At 36.8% G+C, this 17,727-nt stretch overlaps 2 protein-coding genes across 4 annotated transcripts; one reads left to right on the forward strand and one right to left on the reverse strand.

Annotated features, from left to right (window-relative positions):
• The first annotated feature begins 1,923 nt into the window (after nucleotides 1-1,923).
• LOC140801833 (uncharacterized) lies at nucleotides 1,924-9,014 on the forward strand. Of its 3 annotated transcripts, none has more exons than XM_073157152.1 (10): nucleotides 1,924-2,182; nucleotides 2,336-3,187; nucleotides 3,589-3,795; nucleotides 3,871-5,345; nucleotides 5,544-5,844; nucleotides 5,959-6,180; nucleotides 6,752-6,925; nucleotides 7,209-7,403; nucleotides 7,524-7,637; nucleotides 8,481-9,014. In XM_073157152.1, the coding sequence occupies exons 2-10, from the start codon at nucleotides 2,453-2,455 to the stop codon at nucleotides 8,793-8,795; spliced, it is 3,738 nt and encodes a 1,245-aa protein (XP_073013253.1). In that variant the 5' UTR covers nucleotides 1,924-2,182; nucleotides 2,336-2,452; the 3' UTR covers nucleotides 8,796-9,014. The 3 variants fall into 3 exon arrangements, 2 of the variants coding, with proteins under 2 accessions (XP_073013253.1, XP_073013252.1); XR_012111530.1 differs by having other exon boundaries at nucleotides 2,048-2,182; nucleotides 3,580-3,795; nucleotides 6,752-6,905; XM_073157151.1 differs by having other exon boundaries at nucleotides 2,048-2,182; nucleotides 3,580-3,795.
• A 539-nt stretch (nucleotides 9,015-9,553) lies between these two features.
• LOC140801717 (argininosuccinate synthase, chloroplastic-like) lies at nucleotides 9,554-17,066 on the reverse strand. Its single transcript, XM_073156964.1, has 10 exons — nucleotides 16,795-17,066; nucleotides 16,049-16,107; nucleotides 15,894-15,975; nucleotides 15,019-15,181; nucleotides 14,711-14,759; nucleotides 13,265-13,447; nucleotides 12,618-12,692; nucleotides 12,362-12,547; nucleotides 11,668-11,756; nucleotides 9,554-10,388 (listed from the first exon to the last, which is right to left on the reverse strand). Exons 1-10 carry the CDS (start codon nucleotides 16,850-16,852, stop codon nucleotides 9,836-9,838), a joined length of 1,497 nt encoding a protein of 498 aa, XP_073013065.1. The 5' UTR covers nucleotides 16,853-17,066; the 3' UTR covers nucleotides 9,554-9,835.
• Between the last annotated feature and the right edge of the window lie 661 nt (nucleotides 17,067-17,727).

Below are 17,727 nucleotides of genomic sequence, written 5' to 3' on the forward strand. Positions count from 1 at the left end.
CTCTTGCCCTCACCAACCTCATCCTAATACTTTTTTCTTTAATTGATGCATTCCATTAATTTATTCTCATGCATGACTAAAATAATAATGGCTTCTATAATGAAACAAAAAGGAAATTAGAATGTAACCATCATGAGATGCCCTTCTCTATTTTACCTACTTCCTTAAAAAAATATGTCTAACTAATTTATGCAATCCATAACATCCTTCCAAGATCTAGAAAACTAGAACAAATCCATTTCATAGCGGATCTAAGCAAGGTCAGAATCCAACTCGGATAGCTTTATCGGGCTAGGTTGGATACTCTTATCCAAACCCGATCTCGTGCAATTAATTATCGAACACTTCCAATTTTATGCCTATAAATTAAAAAAATTAGTAATTTAGCAGATAAAAAGACATAAATACCCCTCTTAATGGAAAGGAATATGTAGAAAATAAGAATAAAGATATTTCTATCTTTTTTACAGTTACACTGAAAATTTTCTAACGGCTAGTTACGTTTTAAGGGGTATATTATATATACCAAATGTTTTGAGAGATGAATAAGAGATTTTAGAAGGGTATATATGTAAAATATCTTTATAAATTTTTGTTTTTTGGGGGGCCAAATGGGGGGGGGAATAGTGAATTAATCAATTATGGTGGGCTTTCGCCATAATGGCGGGCCCACCTTACAGCTTAATACTATGGACTTTTCCTTTGTCAGCTTTGGTTCGTCTCACATTCTAATGGGCCCCCCTCCGGTGTCACCACTCACCAACCTCCTTTACGGGTGATCTCTTGCAGCTCTGGGTGTAGGCGTTTCCTGCAATTAGGTGCTTGGAAGCCTTTGATTGGCTGAGCGGTGTTTTAACAAGGAGATTTGCATATAAAGCCCCGCATTTTTTAAGTATTAGTACAGTTTGTGTTGACATCATATTTTATCTTTATGGAAGGGATAATAAATTGAAAATAAAAGGCTGTGAGGTGGTGTAATAATTATTTGGAACAAATTACACCTGATGGGTAAATACCATTCCTTTCCTTCATTGAATTTTTATTTGTAATACTTAAATCCATTGTAGTTATAGTTTTGACTTATCTTTAATTACCTAATTAATATTAGCTTTAATATAAAAATTAAAATGTTCTTCTTATTTATATTAATCAGTTAAAACCATAGTTTTCTTTTTGTGAAAATTTATTAGGTTTATATTTCTTTCACTCTAAGTACTTAAAATAGTTTTGATAGAAAAGAATAAAATTTTATTATGCGGCGAGAGAAAAATTAAGGGTTAATAAGATATCATATCATCACTTTTTGTTAAATATTAATTAAATTTTGGATAAAGACCGGCAATTGTATATACGTCAAAACTATAAGATTGTTAAAGGTTACGAATAAATATAAGACCGGCAATTGATTATGACACTCACATATTATTTTTTTTAATTAATGAAAAAATTGTTTTAGAGGTTTTCTAATGTTAGAGAGGTTAATGTGTCATTGTGTCATCAATAGTAAATGAGAGAAAAATTATAAATATAGGTAATAGTTCAGGGGTCAAAGTGTAATTATTTCTTATTATAGAACTCAAAAGTGTGACAAAGGTTGTATCATTTTTATCACACGTCATGATAGTTTGACAACCAATACTAAGCCACTAAGTACCCAGCTACAACCAAGCTTGCAGGCGATCCACTCCCAACTTCGAACACAAAACCTGGCCCACCATTTTGGACGGCCGAGATCGCTCCATCACCAGTCGCGTGGCGGCAGAGCAGAATCTAGCTCGATTTCCACGACGTCAACGTGGTGTGCCAAATCCTGTCGTCCGAACCTCCATCGCCGTCCGATCTCGATCGAACGGATCGCAGTTCTCTTCCAACAGTGTTCCAGAAAGCGCGAATATTTTAGGCGTTGGCTAATACTTCCAACCCATGAACAGACATTTTAGAGAACAACTCTTTACGCTCTCTGACTAAAATTCTCTCCCCCCTCTCTCTCTCTCTCTCTCTCTCTCTCTCTCTCACATACACACACACACTGCTTTATTTGTAGTATAGTTGTATATAATATATTAGTAATAAGTATTGAGAGAATTCGATTCAATTTAATCTCTTGGGTTGCTTTCTTTACCCATTCAGAGTTGAAAAGGAATGAGAGTTTGCGAGTGACCGACATTTCTCTCCATTGTAGGTATGATGTCTTCTTCTTCGAAGTCTATGTCTGGGTTGTTCAAAATGTGTTTTTTTGATGGATTAATTGCTCGCTAAAAGGTGAATGGATTACTGTCGTGGTTTGAATTCTGTTAGCTTTAACTCTCTTTCAATCTCTTTTCATTGTTGAAAGCTCCGGGGAGAGATGATGCGCGCAACCTATTAGGTGAATTGCCAATAAGAGCTTACAGAGTATGCTGATTGGAACCCAGAAGTAACACATCGAGGATCAAAATCCAATCTTGCAACCATGGTGCTGGGTCTCCGATCAAAGAACAGGAAAGGCACAACAATTCATGTTGATTACATCATTCACATACAAGAAATCAAGCCATGGCCGCCGTCTCAATCCCTGAAATCCCTCCGCTCCGTGGTCCTCAGTTGGGAGAATGGAGATCGCAACTCTGGATCGACAAACCCGGTTGTGCCTTCGCTTGGATCGACTACTGCGGAAGGGAAGATTGAATTCAATGAGTCATTTAAACTCAAAGTCAGTTTTTTGAAGGAAGGATCAACAAAAGGCAATGACTCAGGCACGTTTCAGAAGAATGTGCTGGAGCTGAATTTATACGAGCCTAGGAGGGACAAGACAAAAGGCCAGCATCTGGGCAGTGCAGCAGTGGACTTGGCGGAGCTCGGGGTCCTCAAGGAATCCGTGACTGTCGGTGCACCAGTCAGCTGCAAGAGGAGCTTTAGGAATAACTCGCAACCTGTGCTTTATTTAAGGATTCAACAATTTGATAGGGATGGCTCGACATCATCAAGAGAAAGCCTACATAAGGAGGTGTCAATGGATAAGGATGGAAAAGAATCGGTTTCTGTATTGATGAATGAGGAGTATGCTGAAGAAGCAGAGATTGCTTCTTTTACTGATGATGATGAAGATGAATCTTCACATTCTTCACTTTCTAACTCATCGCCTACTATAGATATGAATGCAAATCTGCCTGTTCAAAGTAGCAATGGAGTAAAGGAGCACATTGAGGTATTCTACTAATGATCCTTATAAATTTGATGGTTTCTGCAGTATTGTGTTTGCTACTGGCATTCGTAATAGTTTATTCATTCCTTAAAGAAAGTTTTGAAATATTATGCATCAAAACTGCCATCCATATTTCTAGGGATCTTATGAAACCAAGGAGGCCAAGATTTTTAACAATTCTTTTTTCTTCTTGTTTCTTTATGCATATTGTCAATGAGTAGAAGGAGATTAAAAGTATGATCATTTGTCTTGTTGTACAATTTCACTTAACCTAAGATTGTAATTGCCTTGTGAGCAATTAAAAGAAGCTAATGATAAAAACTAAAGTATTCAATTTTCATTTTGAAGTAACGAATTTCAAATGCTGCTACATAAAGGTAGTGCTAATTTGCTAGCCAATGCAGGGGAGCAGAAGGGGCTGTAATGAAGAAACAAGCATACAATTGGAATCCGAGCCTGCAAAAGAGGAGATCATACCAGAAACAGTGGACTCACACCTTAGTGGTGCTACCATTGATCAAAATAGGTGTGAGCCCCAACTGATGTTGGTAGACCAACCAAACAATCCTGAGGTCTCAGAGAATTATGGCACATCTTTGCCTAGCTCTCAGGTAAGGAACTCATTAAAAGTTACGAATTTCAAATGCTGCTATAGAAAGGTAATGCTAATTTGCTAGCCAATGCAGGAGAGCAGAAGGGGCTGTAATGAAGAAACAAGCATACAATTGGAATCCGAGCCTGCAAAAGAGGAGTTCATACCAGAAAGATTGGACTCTCACCTTAGTGGTGCTACCATTGATCAAAATAGATATGAGCCCCAACTGATGTTGGTAGGCCAACCAAACAATCCTGAGGTCTCAGAGAATTATGACACTTCTTTGCCTAGCTCTCAGGTAAGGAACTCAGCTATTGTCTTGGAGAAGTCAGAAGTCCTTGACATGCATTTGTCTTCATCCTCTGTCATTTCGGAAATTTTGAAGAAAGAAATTGTACTTGGCAATATGAAGGAGGATCATGAGACAGATTATTTGGTCCAAGAAGTCCAGGAGAAGAAGGTTCAAGACAGGAGCAAAGAAGATGCAGAAGAGAGCACTGTAGAAGAAGAAAATACTATGGAAGCAAAGAACATGAACGAATCATTAGATAATGATCAGATTGAGAAGCAGAAGATTTTAAACAATACTGAACCTGAAAGTAATGTTGAAAAGGAGGAGGGACATCATGATAACATAAATACGGCAGTCAAAATGGAAAGCAGTCATGGGTCTGACTTCGTACATCTGGAGAAAGATTTAAAAGAGAAGCAGATGATAAATGAATTAGAAGTGGAAACCAAAAACCATTCAATTGAAAAGGATGTGAGAGCTCAAGAGAATGGAAATGGGTCAGCAGAAATTAATCATGCTTCTGATTTCATGAATCTGGAGAAAGATGAAAACCAGACTATAAATGGATCAGAAGTCAAAAGAGAAAACCATTCAGTTGAAGTTCAACAGATAACTGATCATCCAGATAGTCCTTCTGTTGTATCAGTTACAAATGTAGACCAAAACACAGTCTTTGAGCAGAAAATTTTTCTACAAAATAGCGGTAAAATGTCATTCCAATCTAACTTGACCAGTTCCGCCCTGAGATTTCCTGGAGTAAGACCATACAGTAGTTTAGGTAGTGATAGAGCAAAGAACATTAAGTTTTCTGTGAGGTCACCATCAGACTTCAAGAGAAGCATCACACGTAAATCAAGTGATCAGTCCATGGAAGATGTGAAGGAAATTGATTTTCAAGGAGATGTACGCAGTCGCAGAATGTGTGGGACAGAAGATGGAATGGATGACCAGGAGAGTACAAGCTCCGGTCCAGATGATAGTTCTACAATAAACAGTAATGGTGTTTCTAGTAACAGAGTTCGGGAACTGGAGCTTAAAATTGAGTTACTTGAAGGAGAACTAAGAGAAGCTGCTTCTGTTGAGATAGGCCTTTACTCCATAACTGCTGAGCATGGTAGCTCATCGCAAAAGGTCCACACTCCAGCTCGACGGATTTCAAGGCTCTATCTTCATGGTTTGAAACACTGGTCAAAAGAAAGGAGGGCAAGTGTGGCCAGAAGTGCTTCCTCTGGACTAGTTTTGGTTGCAAGAGCATGTGGAAATGATGTTCCAAGGCATGTAAAATATTATCCTCATGTTAAAATTCTTTTTATTTACGGTGGAATGCAAGTAGTCAACAAATAATCTGCTTTCACCATCTCTTAAAGTTCTATAGTTTCCTAGACCATTATATAGATTTAATCTTGTTCTTAATAGCAGTTTTGAGTATGAAATAATATATTTTGACTTCTTAAGATGCTTTTCTTAGTCAGGTTGACCTTCTGGTTGTCAAATTCTGTTGTATTGAGAACAATCGTCAGCCAAGCAACTAAGCTGTCTGAAATTGGTGGAAGTAATGACCCTTATTCTGCAGAAGGAGATCCTGGAAGAATGTCCAAGAGGAAATCCGCAACATTACGATGGGAATCTATTTATCGAAAGAAAGGAAGGAAAGGAAATCTGACTTTAACTGAAGAGTTTGATCACTTGGAAGATCCTGACACATTCATATCTGCATTAGAAAAGATTGAAAACTGGATATTCTCTCGAATTGTCGAGTCCATCTGGTGGCAGGTTCGGCCTAACTCTGATTATACTATTATTCTGGTTTCATGATGTTTCACAAGTTGGATTAATAGTACATCTTTCCTGATCAGCAATTGACATCAATTGTTTTTGTTGTTTCAGACCTTTACTCCACAAATGCAGTCCACTACTGAGAGTAATGAACCAAAGATAAGGTCTCACATGAAGAAAAGTTATGGGAAGGCATTGACCACACCTGATCAGGAACATGCAAACTTTTCAATGGAAATTTGGAAGAAAGCTTTTAAGGATGCCTCCGAAAGGCTTTGCCCCCTTAGGGCAGGAAGACATCAATGTGGTTGTTTGCCTATTCTGCCTAGATTAGTGAGTGCGGATCTCTGGCTTATATAGAGTCAATGTGTAGAATAAGTGCTATTGCTCACTTGAATACTACAACCATTATTTTTAAATAAAGAGTAGTCATGATAGCTTAGGCCTTTGGATTGCTTATGGCTTTCTATATAGTACTTACACATCACTTAGGGTGACGGTGAGGTTTCCCCTGATTATATGAAGTTCCCCTCCTTATAATTGGGAAAGATGCATACATCTTGTTCTCCTTTACCACAGATTTGGGGGGAACGTTGAGCACTAGAATGGCCCCTTTCACAGTGTTTAGTTATTGTCTAGTAATGCTTCTAATATCTTTCTAGACTATGTATTTTATCTTAGCACGCATAATGTCTATTTGATTGAATCTTATTCCTTTCTGAGGAACAAATATAATGTAACATGTTGGCTTGCTATTGATTGCCTAATGTTGAGAAAGTTGGTTACTTATTTCTGGCCATTTTGTTGTTGAAAATCAGGTGGCACAAGTATAAGTAGCATATTACCTATGTGCTGTGTACTATATTCACGTAGAGATATTTTAGAACATCTGATTTGTTTACAGGTCATGGAGCAATGCATTTCAAGACTTGATGTGGCTATGTTCAATGCTATTTTACGAGAATCTGATGATGAAATCCCAACGGACCCAACTTCAGACCCAATAAGTGATCCCACCGTTCTCCCTGTCTCATCTGGAAAATTAAGCTTCGGTGCAGGTGCTCAATTAAAAAATACTGTAAGTGATAGTATAACATTGTATTAACTAAATTATCCACATATATATTGTACATTCTCATGCCTAGGTAAGCTCTGGCTTTGCTGAATATTTCTAATTTGTAGTTTGTGTACTTGGTCAAGATTTTTTTCCATTAAGATGTAAATTTGGTGACCTACTTATCTTCTGTTAGTGCCAAAGCACAAAATATTGGGGATCAGGTTGTTTAATTGTTCAGATCATTTATTATATAATAAAAAGAAAGAAATACATGTACTAAATCTTTCTTTCATTTTGGTGCTAGATTGGCAACTGGTCAAGATGGCTAACTGACCTATTGGGTCTGGATGAGGATGAGCAACCTCGAATCAAGAGTGAGCAAGATGATGACAGGCTTGATGTCTCTGAATCCTTGAAATATTTCCATCTCCTAAGTGCATTCAGTGATCTTCTTATGCTCCCAAAGGACATGCTTTTGGAGAGATCTATCAGGAAAGAGGTATGTCTATTAGATAGAACTCCTGTCTTACTACATAAACTTGTGACTTTCCTCTAACCGTTATATTCATAAAAAAATCTCATTTATTTCTTTCTCATTCTATGCGATCATTTTGGAAAGGTTTGTCCAACATTCAGTCCATCAATTATCAAGCGGATCCTTGATAGCTTCCTGCCTGATGAATTTTGTCCTGATCTCGTACCAGGAAATGTGCTTGAAGCACTGGAATCTGAGGTAGGTTCTTAAAATTTTGTGTATTGACTATTAATCTTTATTTTTTTGGAGTAGATCATGAAAGTATATCTTTTTAAGCCTGAGTTAATCATCAATCTTTTCATCTTCTTTTTGTCAGTTATCTTTTGGAAGCACAAGCATTTGTCATTAGTAAGTAATAAAGATTATCAGGAAAGAAACACCCCTATCAGGAAAAAAATTCCAATTGAGATTTTAACATACACAAAGTTTGTCTTTCATTTGTTGATCTATCATGTATTAATAGAGTGAGAAAAAGATTTAGTATTCCAAACCAGATAAAATGATGAAAATGGAGGAATTACCTACAACAAAATGTTAGTCCCAACTATGTATGTTCATCTTAAGCACAATGGAATTATCTGAAGTGAAGGAAAACAAAGAAAAGAAAAAGTTTAGAACCAGTTCTTTTTATTATGTCTTCAAAATAGAGAAGACATGCTCTCTGCAATGCTTGCTTCTTTGTGGGAACTTTCCTTACTTTAGATATTCCAGTTTTGACGATAATATTACATTTGTAAACATAGACAATTCTTTTGATGCTTGTATATAAACACCTGAAAATAAGTCAACCTTCTATCCCAGCTAACTATTAAAGGTTTAAAAGCCTACACCAGCTCAATGTTCGTAATAGGAATGAAACGCAAAAAGCCTAAAACCGTTGACCTCCAAGCATGATGCTTCTCTTTATAGCTGCTTATTTCTCATGTTCTTATTTTCCATGTTTTGTTCTTCTGAATCTCTTGGTGAAAACATCTAAGAGAAAAAAAATATGACTCATTTGTCAGTCTTTCAGTTACTAATCCTGATAACCACCATCACTAGGGTCATTTGGAGAACAGCGAAGATGGAATAAGAAATGTGCCATGCAATGCTTCTCCTGTCGTTTATTCTCCTCCTTCAGTTGATTTAGTTTTGAGCATCATAGGAGATGTTGCAACTCCAAGTCTTAGGAGGAGTGGATCGTCTTTGATCCGTAAGTCCTACACCAGTGATGATGAACTTCAGGAGCTGATGGATTCACCTTTAGCCTCAATAGTTGAAATATCCTCAACCCCCACAGCCAAGTCAAAGCAGAAAAACTCTTCACATGCTGTCAGGTATCAGCTTCTCCATGAGGTTTGGCAAAGCGATGATTGATTGTTATATTTGGCAATTCTTTCTCTTTTCTTTTTGATTCCTTAATACATAAATTTCATCCAGTGACTTGAGCATCTGTAAATGCGGATTTGTATCATTTTTCGCCTACATGCTGGGCATGTTGTTTATATATAAGGAACAAGGCCTTTTACACTGCAATCTTAGCAGAGATTTAATGATGCAAAGAATTCCTGGCTTGTTTTACTACAAGTTTGGCAAGATCATCAGAGTCAGCCAACAATGTTGTGCTTCAATGTTGCCCTTTTCCTGATATTAGTGATTCTTCAGTACAGAGTAGACTAGCCTTGAGTGGCCATCCAGATATGGTGATTTTCAGCATATATATTCCTAAAAAAATCGATGTCGTTCTCTACAACCAAAGTTATCAATTTGCTTCTTCTTTCATCGATTAATTATATGTTTAGAGGAGTTCTTGAAAGTTGTTCTTAATTGCAGGAGAATAAAATACAGCTATTCATCTGGTACCAGGCTACTCTCAAATTATTTTCTTAATTTCCTCATTTTATAGATCCAGCTTCATGGCAGATATATGTGGGAATCCACTATCTTGAATTGAGAAGTGTGAATATTCTTGTACATATATAACCTAGCCTCACTCCTAGTTTAGCAGTAAAATTTGCTCCACTACTTAGAATAACAGCATTGAATGCCAATTGGTACAAACATAGTATATTAATTATGTGACTTTACCGACAAGAACATCAAACAAAACTTCCAATTGGTACCGACAAAGAGTATAAGACAAAAGACACCCGGAATTGAATAACATTAGGACCACATCCATTCTGACACACTAAAGACAGACCAACAGGCTACTTCAGTACCTTCTCATCACATGGATTTATAGTAGCATCCATTTCCCTCAACGACTTTCATGATCCAAAACAGTTTACGCTGTTAATGATGTAAATAACTTGACAGTATTAGCGATAAAAGAACCTAAAAGTGGAGTCTATGATCTCTAGTTCTCTACTATGTTTTAAAGCTCCATTCAACAGCTAGGAGAACTTGAAAAAGACTCAGATACCCCTCTCAAGCATTGCTCTCACTTTAGTAGGAAGCCCGTAGAGTCTGATGAAGCCTTCAGCATCAGCCTGGTTGTAAATCATACCATTCTCAAATGAGGAGATGTCTTCCCTGTACAAGCTATAGGGGCTCGTCCGTGACGCGACAGTGACCGACCCCTTGTACAGCTTAAGAGTCACTGATCCAGTTGTGCTCTGGGTGATCTTCTCCATGAATGCATCCATGGATTGGCGGAGAGGGTCAAACCACCGCCCAGCATACACCAGTTCGGCATACTTAAGGGCTAACATGTCCTTCATCTGCATAGTCTCCCTATCAAGCGTTAACGACTCAAGTTCACGAACAGCAGTCCAGAGGATTGTGCCACCAGGAGTCTCATAGACGCCACGAGACTTCATTCCGACAAGTCGGTTCTCCACCATATCGATGCGGCCAATTCCATACTTCCCACCAATGTCATTAAGCTCCGCAAGGAGGGATGCAGGGGAGAGCACTCTTCCATCAATGGAGACAGGTGCTCCTGCATTGATACCAATCTCTACATATCTGCAAGGAAACAAGTAATACTGATTTGATCAAAGATGAAAACAATAGGAAGCTGCACGAAGCCATCATCTTTGACCTTGAGTCCAACCAACAACTAGCAAAATTCAATGTCTTATGATTTATCAAGTTTGATTTATCAAGTTTCCATAAAACGATACTAGAGCTATAGGCACTACACAGATAAAAGTGAGGCATATATTACAGGAATATAATGAGCATATTCATACCTAAGCTACATAAGAGGATTCATACTGACTGTAACACATCAGCCATGGTGTTTCCATTCAGCACTAACTGCATGATCATGCCTGATGTGCGGAAGGACAAGTTTTTAGTTTTACCAGATAAACCAGAAAAGAACTAATCTTTTCGTCTCACAAACTCTTTGGCACTAGATTCAAAAGTCTTCTCCCTAGAGCGCAAAGGTAAATGCAAAGATAACTTATAAGGAGCTCCCTACCAGGGACAGGAGGGAAACCTCTTGTGCTTGTTTCAGGTAAGGCTCACACTTTAGAACCATTAAAATTGAGGTTCCAATTCTCCAGCTTCAGGATATATCTTCCCAGATCCTGTCCCAAAGACTGTAAATTTGTTAGGGTCAGGCAAGTCCAGTCTTTAAGCAATCAAAATCCAATGTGACCCCAGTTCGACCCAGTATGAAAGGAGCTTGCTATTAGGGCAGTAAGGCCTGGCCGAAGCCCCTCCTTGATGTCGGTCCGGGAGTTGGTCCAGGTAAGACCAGTCAATGATTACCTCTATCTGTAAGTACCAGATCCTAATTATGCTTCATCAAAGTTCAAGAGCATCTTTTTGATTGACTTCCAACTACATTCTGAAACTTTCATAGGCAATTTAAAGCAAAATATGGACCAATCTTGAGACCCACAAACAAAATTCAACATTGACAAGACCACCAAGCTTCTCCCATTCACAGATGAAAGAATCTGCTAAGCACTGTAGCACTGTATGAGTTACACATGGAAGCCCTGACTGAATAATTAACCAACATACAGTTTTAGGGAGGTTAGAAGCAATATGATACCTTTCTGTAGTTCCTATGAAGTTATTTTTGCATTTTGTATAAAGAATTCATGGATCGAGAAGTTTTCAGCAATAAAACAGATTAATAAATGAAACAGAGACTAAAGCTGTACACGCTCCAATAGTACCATGCCAGTAAACTCTATGACATTATGAAAGATCATTGCAGAAGTTGACTATGAAGAAGGCAACTAAAAAAGGACTTCTCCTTGGGTGAAGATGAAATGAGCACACTTACTTAGCTTGACTAGGTGCATCTTCCGGATCAACAGTCATCATATACATATCCTTCTTTGGCTCATTTGCAGGGTCCTCCAAAATGTCTCCCTTTCAATATCAAAGAAAAATTTCACATTAAATAAGACTATAACCTACATCCATGATGATATATCTGTATTTTTATGTATGACAGTTTCATCCTATAGCTTCAAATAAGAATAAAAGAGAGACAAAGGAGAATCCAATTAGGTCAACACTATTATAAAGAGAGGAACTAGACAAATTTGAGTAGATGTCTACATATACTTCAATCTGTAGGGGGTAGATGCGGGTTTACTGATGCTTGAACTTGCAATATGTAATTATGCACAATAACATTTCTGAACCACATTTATTGCATATTTTCTAGTTCACTGATCCTACAATTAACAGCAATATAGAAGTTCAGGTGCCAACAACTATGGTGTTGTCCATCACTATTGTACAAAGTCTGTTGGAGTTTGCAATTGTTAAAACATGTAGACCATGAATAGTATCCTAAAATTTAAGCTCTGAAAAAGTATCCTAAGAGAAGGAAAGAGGATACAGTAGTAAAATTAGAAAATTAAGGAACAGAAAATAAAAGCAAACATTTGAAACAAAGAAAACTATATCAACTTCAAGATTATAAAATGACCACCAAAGTCACTAAAAAGGAGCAATGGCGGAGGTACCTCATGGCTAAGGTGCCATAGATTTCGGTCTCTGCTGTAAATAGATTTCTTTGAAACAGGAACTGGAATATTGTGCTTCTTTGCATACTCAATAGCATCTTCCCGTCCTGTGATGTCCCATTCCCTCCAAGGTGCCACAACTTTGAGTTCAGGATTTAGTGCAAAAAATGTAAGTTCAAACCGGACCTGCAAAGAAGATTGACACTGATTACAACACATCCATGTCTACAGCATTTTTAGTTGCGAAACGATTTACCTGATCATTGCCTTTTCCTGTGCATCCATGAGCAACTGCATCTGCACCAACTTCTTTGGCAACATCAACCATTGCCTGTCAGTTCCGCACAAGCACCAAAATATGCATCATTACCGAGTATAAATGTAGAAAATCATTGAAAACATTATGTGAAAAAGTATCACACTTTCCAACACCAGGACTCTGTAATTTAATGCATTCGTAAGCCAATCTCAGTCAAAAATACAACAAATGCCAGAAGTTAATTCACTGTATTATGTACAACTCAGTATCGATAATTTTATACATTTAAAACTCAAATAACAATTTTCAGTAGAAGTGCCTAAATGTAATCAAAGTTCATGTTAGCATATTGCTATAGAGGACAACATATAAGCCTAGAAGGTTATAATATCCAGTTGAAAAGTAAGAATAACAGAAGCAATCGCTAAGAGCTGTGTTCTGATTCATCTTCTACATAATTTTCTATTTGTGAATTAACTTTTTTGTATTATCTGTTGAGGATACAGGAACAGTCAAAACTCAAAATATGATATTCTGAGGAATATGCCCATAAAGGATATGATGAAATTACACTTGTTAGTTATTAATTAATTTAGAGCTCATCATCCTTGAGTAAATAGATTCTACATGTCAATGAGCATCACCTTAGCAATAACAGGGCGAGCCATCGATGTACCAAGCAGATACTTTCTTTCATAGACTGCACCAGCTCGCAAACAAGGGAATATGTAATCTTTGACAAATTCCTCTTTCAAATCCTTTACAACAAGTTGACTTGCACCACTTGCTTTAGCTTTTCCTTCCAAGCCATTCATTTCTATGGAACCCTTCAAACAAATAGGATAGAGATCTGCTTAGTAAATGAGAGATGGACATAACAACATTATTCAATAGAAACTATCTCCTGAATCTTTTACAGCCTAAGCAGAAATTGAAAGAAAATGGACAGCTGATGACTTCCTCTTTTTAGTTTCGAGCCTGTGTACCGTTGGGCTGGACAAAGAGGGCCAGCATTCCCTTAAAACTAACATATACTATCCTATCCTATCAAAATAAGCCTACAATTATTTTTCTCAAACTCCTTGCAAATGGGACTGAAACAGGATAGATCCTCGCAAGACCACCAAGCTTTCAATTCAATCACCAGTTGCAGCATAACTTTTTCTCAAAAGCACATAATTCAAAGAGTTATACTGAGCTAGATAATTTTGAGAATGTATGCTCTTTAAGAAGAGACAAAACAAGTGGAAGTTTCTTCATTTATAAAACAATTAGCATGGGTGTCCCAAAAGTATAGAACAATTATACCATGATAGACATATTACTTCAGTTCAGAAAGAAAAAGGTAAGAGATATATGGTTATGCAGTATTATTGGTAATATTCTGCATACAAACAGAAAGATTTGATTAGTGACTTTAGTCTATGTGCATGCAAAGTCTCTGCAAGTAAATGGTAAGCTCACAAAAAGAATCCATGCCTCAAAATCCAAATACATAAATGCCTAAAAGGAAGTGGAGAGCCAATATGAACAAATGATTTATCATGTGAAGCCGTGAAGTACTAGGAATCATGAAACAGAGAGAAAGTTGAAGTGGCAAAGCTGCAAATAAGTTCTTCTGCTTAACATATTGAAGAAGTCTGAATATGTCCATCTAACAACAAGGGTCAACAGAGTATGATTTCTCAACTACACATGCACGCAAAGTTGCAGCTGGTGACAAGGCAGAAATTTGAAACCTATATCCTTGACAGTCAACAACATTCATACCCATAGCAATGCAAATAAGAACCAACAATGAGCAAATGATTTATCACTAAGAAGCTGAAGGATATCATACATTGGTGGATCATAGGAACAATGTGTGAAGCCACATGCTAGTAGACAACTGTTGTTTAACATTCCCATACATTCTGACAGCCATATAATATGCAATAGTCAATAGACCAATAGATACACATTACTACAAGATGAAAAAACAACATCTAGAAAATAGGTTTGCCTCGACTATTATCAATATCAATGTAAAATCATGTATCATTTCTAGTCAACTAACTGCAGTATATAAAAATTTACATTTGATAACATACTTGACCGACATCAGCAGTGAAGCACACAACTTCACATCCATAGTTCTCCCTGCAAACCAAGAATGACATAAGATAGGCATTTGATATATGAAGTTATATAAACTTATTTGATAAACTTATTTCAGACCGATGAAACTTCAATTTTACTTTCTATAAGTAAATTAAAACTGGAAAATATGAAGAAAAGCAAGCAACAATCCCTTTCTACTGATTCCCAAAGGAAAATTAGCTAAGACCTACTTATAGTTCAGAAGATTATCGACATTAAGCAAGGGAATAACTTACCCTTGGTTCCTGAAGCAACTTACCTAAGCCATGGGACAATTACTGACGTGTCCAAGCCACCACTATAAGCTAAAACGACTTTTTTCAACTTTCCACGCAGACCAGTCTTATCGTGACTACCAAGAGTGTCAGTCTTTCCCGAAAAAACATCACTCTCCTTTTTAGCATCCAATATACTCTGAATAGCTGCACTTAACAACCCAGTACTTTAGAACATTAACACAAAGTAGCTGAAGAGACTAGCCTATAAGAAACCAACAAACTTCTTAGCTATTTCATGGCATTTGATGAATAGCAGTTGCCATAAACCCAAAGCAGGTCTCAAGAATTTTTTTTCTAAATTAATTTCTCTAAACTACCTGTATATTATATAAAGTATAAACTAAATGACATTTATATAATTAATGAAATGTCATATCAAGTTCAATCAAACACAAGAATTAAAGAAAAGCCACAAAAGATAAAAGTAAAATAATTCTGTGTATCAAAAAGCATGCCAATGAGAAGGAAACCTCCATAGCAGCCACTCTTGTATAACAGTTACCATGTTAATGATTAAATTATGTTAGCCAAAAATGCACTTTGTAATCCACATATCGTTCCAAATCACATCCATCCCCTTCGAGATTTCTGTTTCCTTTACTAGACAAATTGATCATCATGCTCGAAAACAAATTTTTGAGAAAAAAGAGAGATGGATTATAACAAGCTATTCCAGATATATCTAGCACTTTCTTGTAGAGTTTCAAGGATATTTTGCAAGAAATTCATGCCACACTATTAAAACTTAAGCCAAGAACCACCAAATATTTTATTTGCATTTAGTTGAAAAACGGTAAATATAAGGGCAATAATGCTTGAGAGACAAGGAAATCTCACTACTTCCAAATTCCAATACCTTGACTCTTAGGCGCATTAGTATGTTTTAGACTGTAGTTGATGATCAGTCTGCCACTGAACTCACTTGATCTTGCTCCCACCTAATAAGATTAAGGCAATCAGACCTGCATGCAGACTGTAAGACATATAATACAAATTTGATTGCTTTGGTACCTCCTGGCAGCAGAGAGATTTCTTTCGGTAAGACGCATTGGTTCTGTTTTGGAGAAGCCCTTCAAGAACGGAACAATTTGGTAAGTAAGACTTCCTAAGCAATAACTATACAACTTCATGTGTACATAGTACGTGGATTAAATAGTTCCATTCTAGATTCATTGGATCAAGTCAAACATGTGGCAATTGACCTTTAATCTTTGGTATCAAACCCCAACATTACATTTTTACACACATTTTATGCCCATTGCAAATACTAAAATCCAGTTGGCTTATGGATAGTAAACTGAGGGTTATTCCACCTGTCCTACTAGACATGGAATTATGTTTATTAGAACCAATCACTATTGGTTGCCGTCTTTCCAAAGGAGAGACCTGTTAAAATAAATCTAAACATCTTTATGTAAAGTGCCAGATGGCATACAATCCTGTTAATAGAAACGAATAACTCAACCGCGCCATTTAGAACAATGCACACGGGGGCATCGAAAATAGTTCATAGATTTAAACCAAGTAGCAAAATAATCGCATAGCTTCAAATTTTCTATCAAAGTATGCAGTTTAAAAACCCCACTATCGTAACAGAATTAGTGTATAAATTCAAGAAAAGCAAGGACCTTGCACATTGACCATCAAGAGGAAGACCCTATTTTTCTTAATAAAAAAAGAGAATCCAGATCCACAGAAACAGGAACCAACCATTGAAAGGAAAAAAAAAAAAAAAAGAAGCATTTGCTTCGGATTACCATTTGTCTTGGATCCACAGAGGGATAACTTAGAGTAAGAAGACGGCGAAACTGCCATTACAAGTATCGGAGAGGTTGTTCGAGATCGATATTAATCTTAGGGTTTCGACCACGAACCCCTCGGAGCTTAGAATGTCGACAGTTCTTATACAGAGGTTTTTAGGGTTTTGTGCATAGTTGGCATTAAGGTCAGGTGCACGTTTGGCAGGAACGCAAGCGCCGCCGACACGTGAAGGTCGCGCTCCTTCCTTGGTCAAAAGACTCGAATGCCTAAAAATTGCAATAGTGGAGCGCAGAATGAAAGATATCGGGGGTAAAATAGTCATTCTATATTATGAGACGTTTACGGCGGGGGGATTCCTAAATTGGAGTTTTTGAAAGTAATAAATATTTTATATTCTATATTTCATCAACTAAGTTTTAGAGCATCTGTAATACTTGCTCCAAATATTTGCTCCAAATATGGAGCAAAAACCGGTGCACTCCAATGCACCGGGCTTCATATATATTATAATAATAATATAATATATATTATTATATTAGCTATTTTAAATTGCTTAATAGATTATCTTAGTATTATTATTTTTTATTAAAAAACATATAGTTAAAAAACTCTCATCGAGATCTTTAAAATAAAATTAATATTCAATAATTTTAGAAATAATTTTAAATTACTAATTTTTTAATAAAACGCATCGAAAATACTCACGGCGACCCTTATTTTGTGAATTAATTACTGAAAAAAAAACCCAAAGTGAGTCGATGCTTGACATGATTTAATGAAAAATATGTGTTGGAACAAAATTAGTAAAAAGATAGGGTACAAACATCAATAAACATATAAAGGGGAGTGAAATGACAGTATCCCTGTTCTTGCCAAAGAGAGAAAATCCATGTCATTGCCACATATATTATTTAACCAGAAAAGGCATG

The sequence above is a fragment of the Typha latifolia genome, chromosome 15, assembly GCF_019914945.1.
Source record: "Typha latifolia isolate L0001 chromosome 15, TyphaL0001v2, whole genome shotgun sequence".
Classification (NCBI taxonomy): Eukaryota; Viridiplantae; Streptophyta; class Magnoliopsida; order Poales; family Typhaceae; genus Typha; species Typha latifolia.

Coding starts and splice junctions, on each gene's coding strand:
- LOC140801833 (XM_073157151.1), top strand. CDS start 2,453: ATGGTGCTGGGTCTCCGATCAAAGAACAGGAAAGGCACAACAATTCAT. Junction 6,181..6,751: donor TGCCTATTCTGCCTAGATTA/GTGAGTGCGGAT, acceptor ATTTGTTTACAG/GTCATGGAGCAATGCATTTC. Junction 7,404..7,523: donor AGAGATCTATCAGGAAAGAG/GTATGTCTATTA, acceptor CATTTTGGAAAG/GTTTGTCCAACATTCAGTCC.
- LOC140801717 (XM_073156964.1), bottom strand. CDS start 16,852: ATGGCAGTTTCGCCGTCTTCTTACTCTAAGTTATCCCTCTGTGGATCC. Junction 16,108..16,794: donor CTGTGGATCCAAGACAAATG/GTAATCCGAAGC, acceptor CCGTTCTTGAAG/GGCTTCTCCAAAACAGAACC. Junction 14,760..15,018: donor GTAATTGTCCCATGGCTTAG/GTAAGTTGCTTC, acceptor CTTGGTTTGCAG/GGAGAACTATGGATGTGAAG.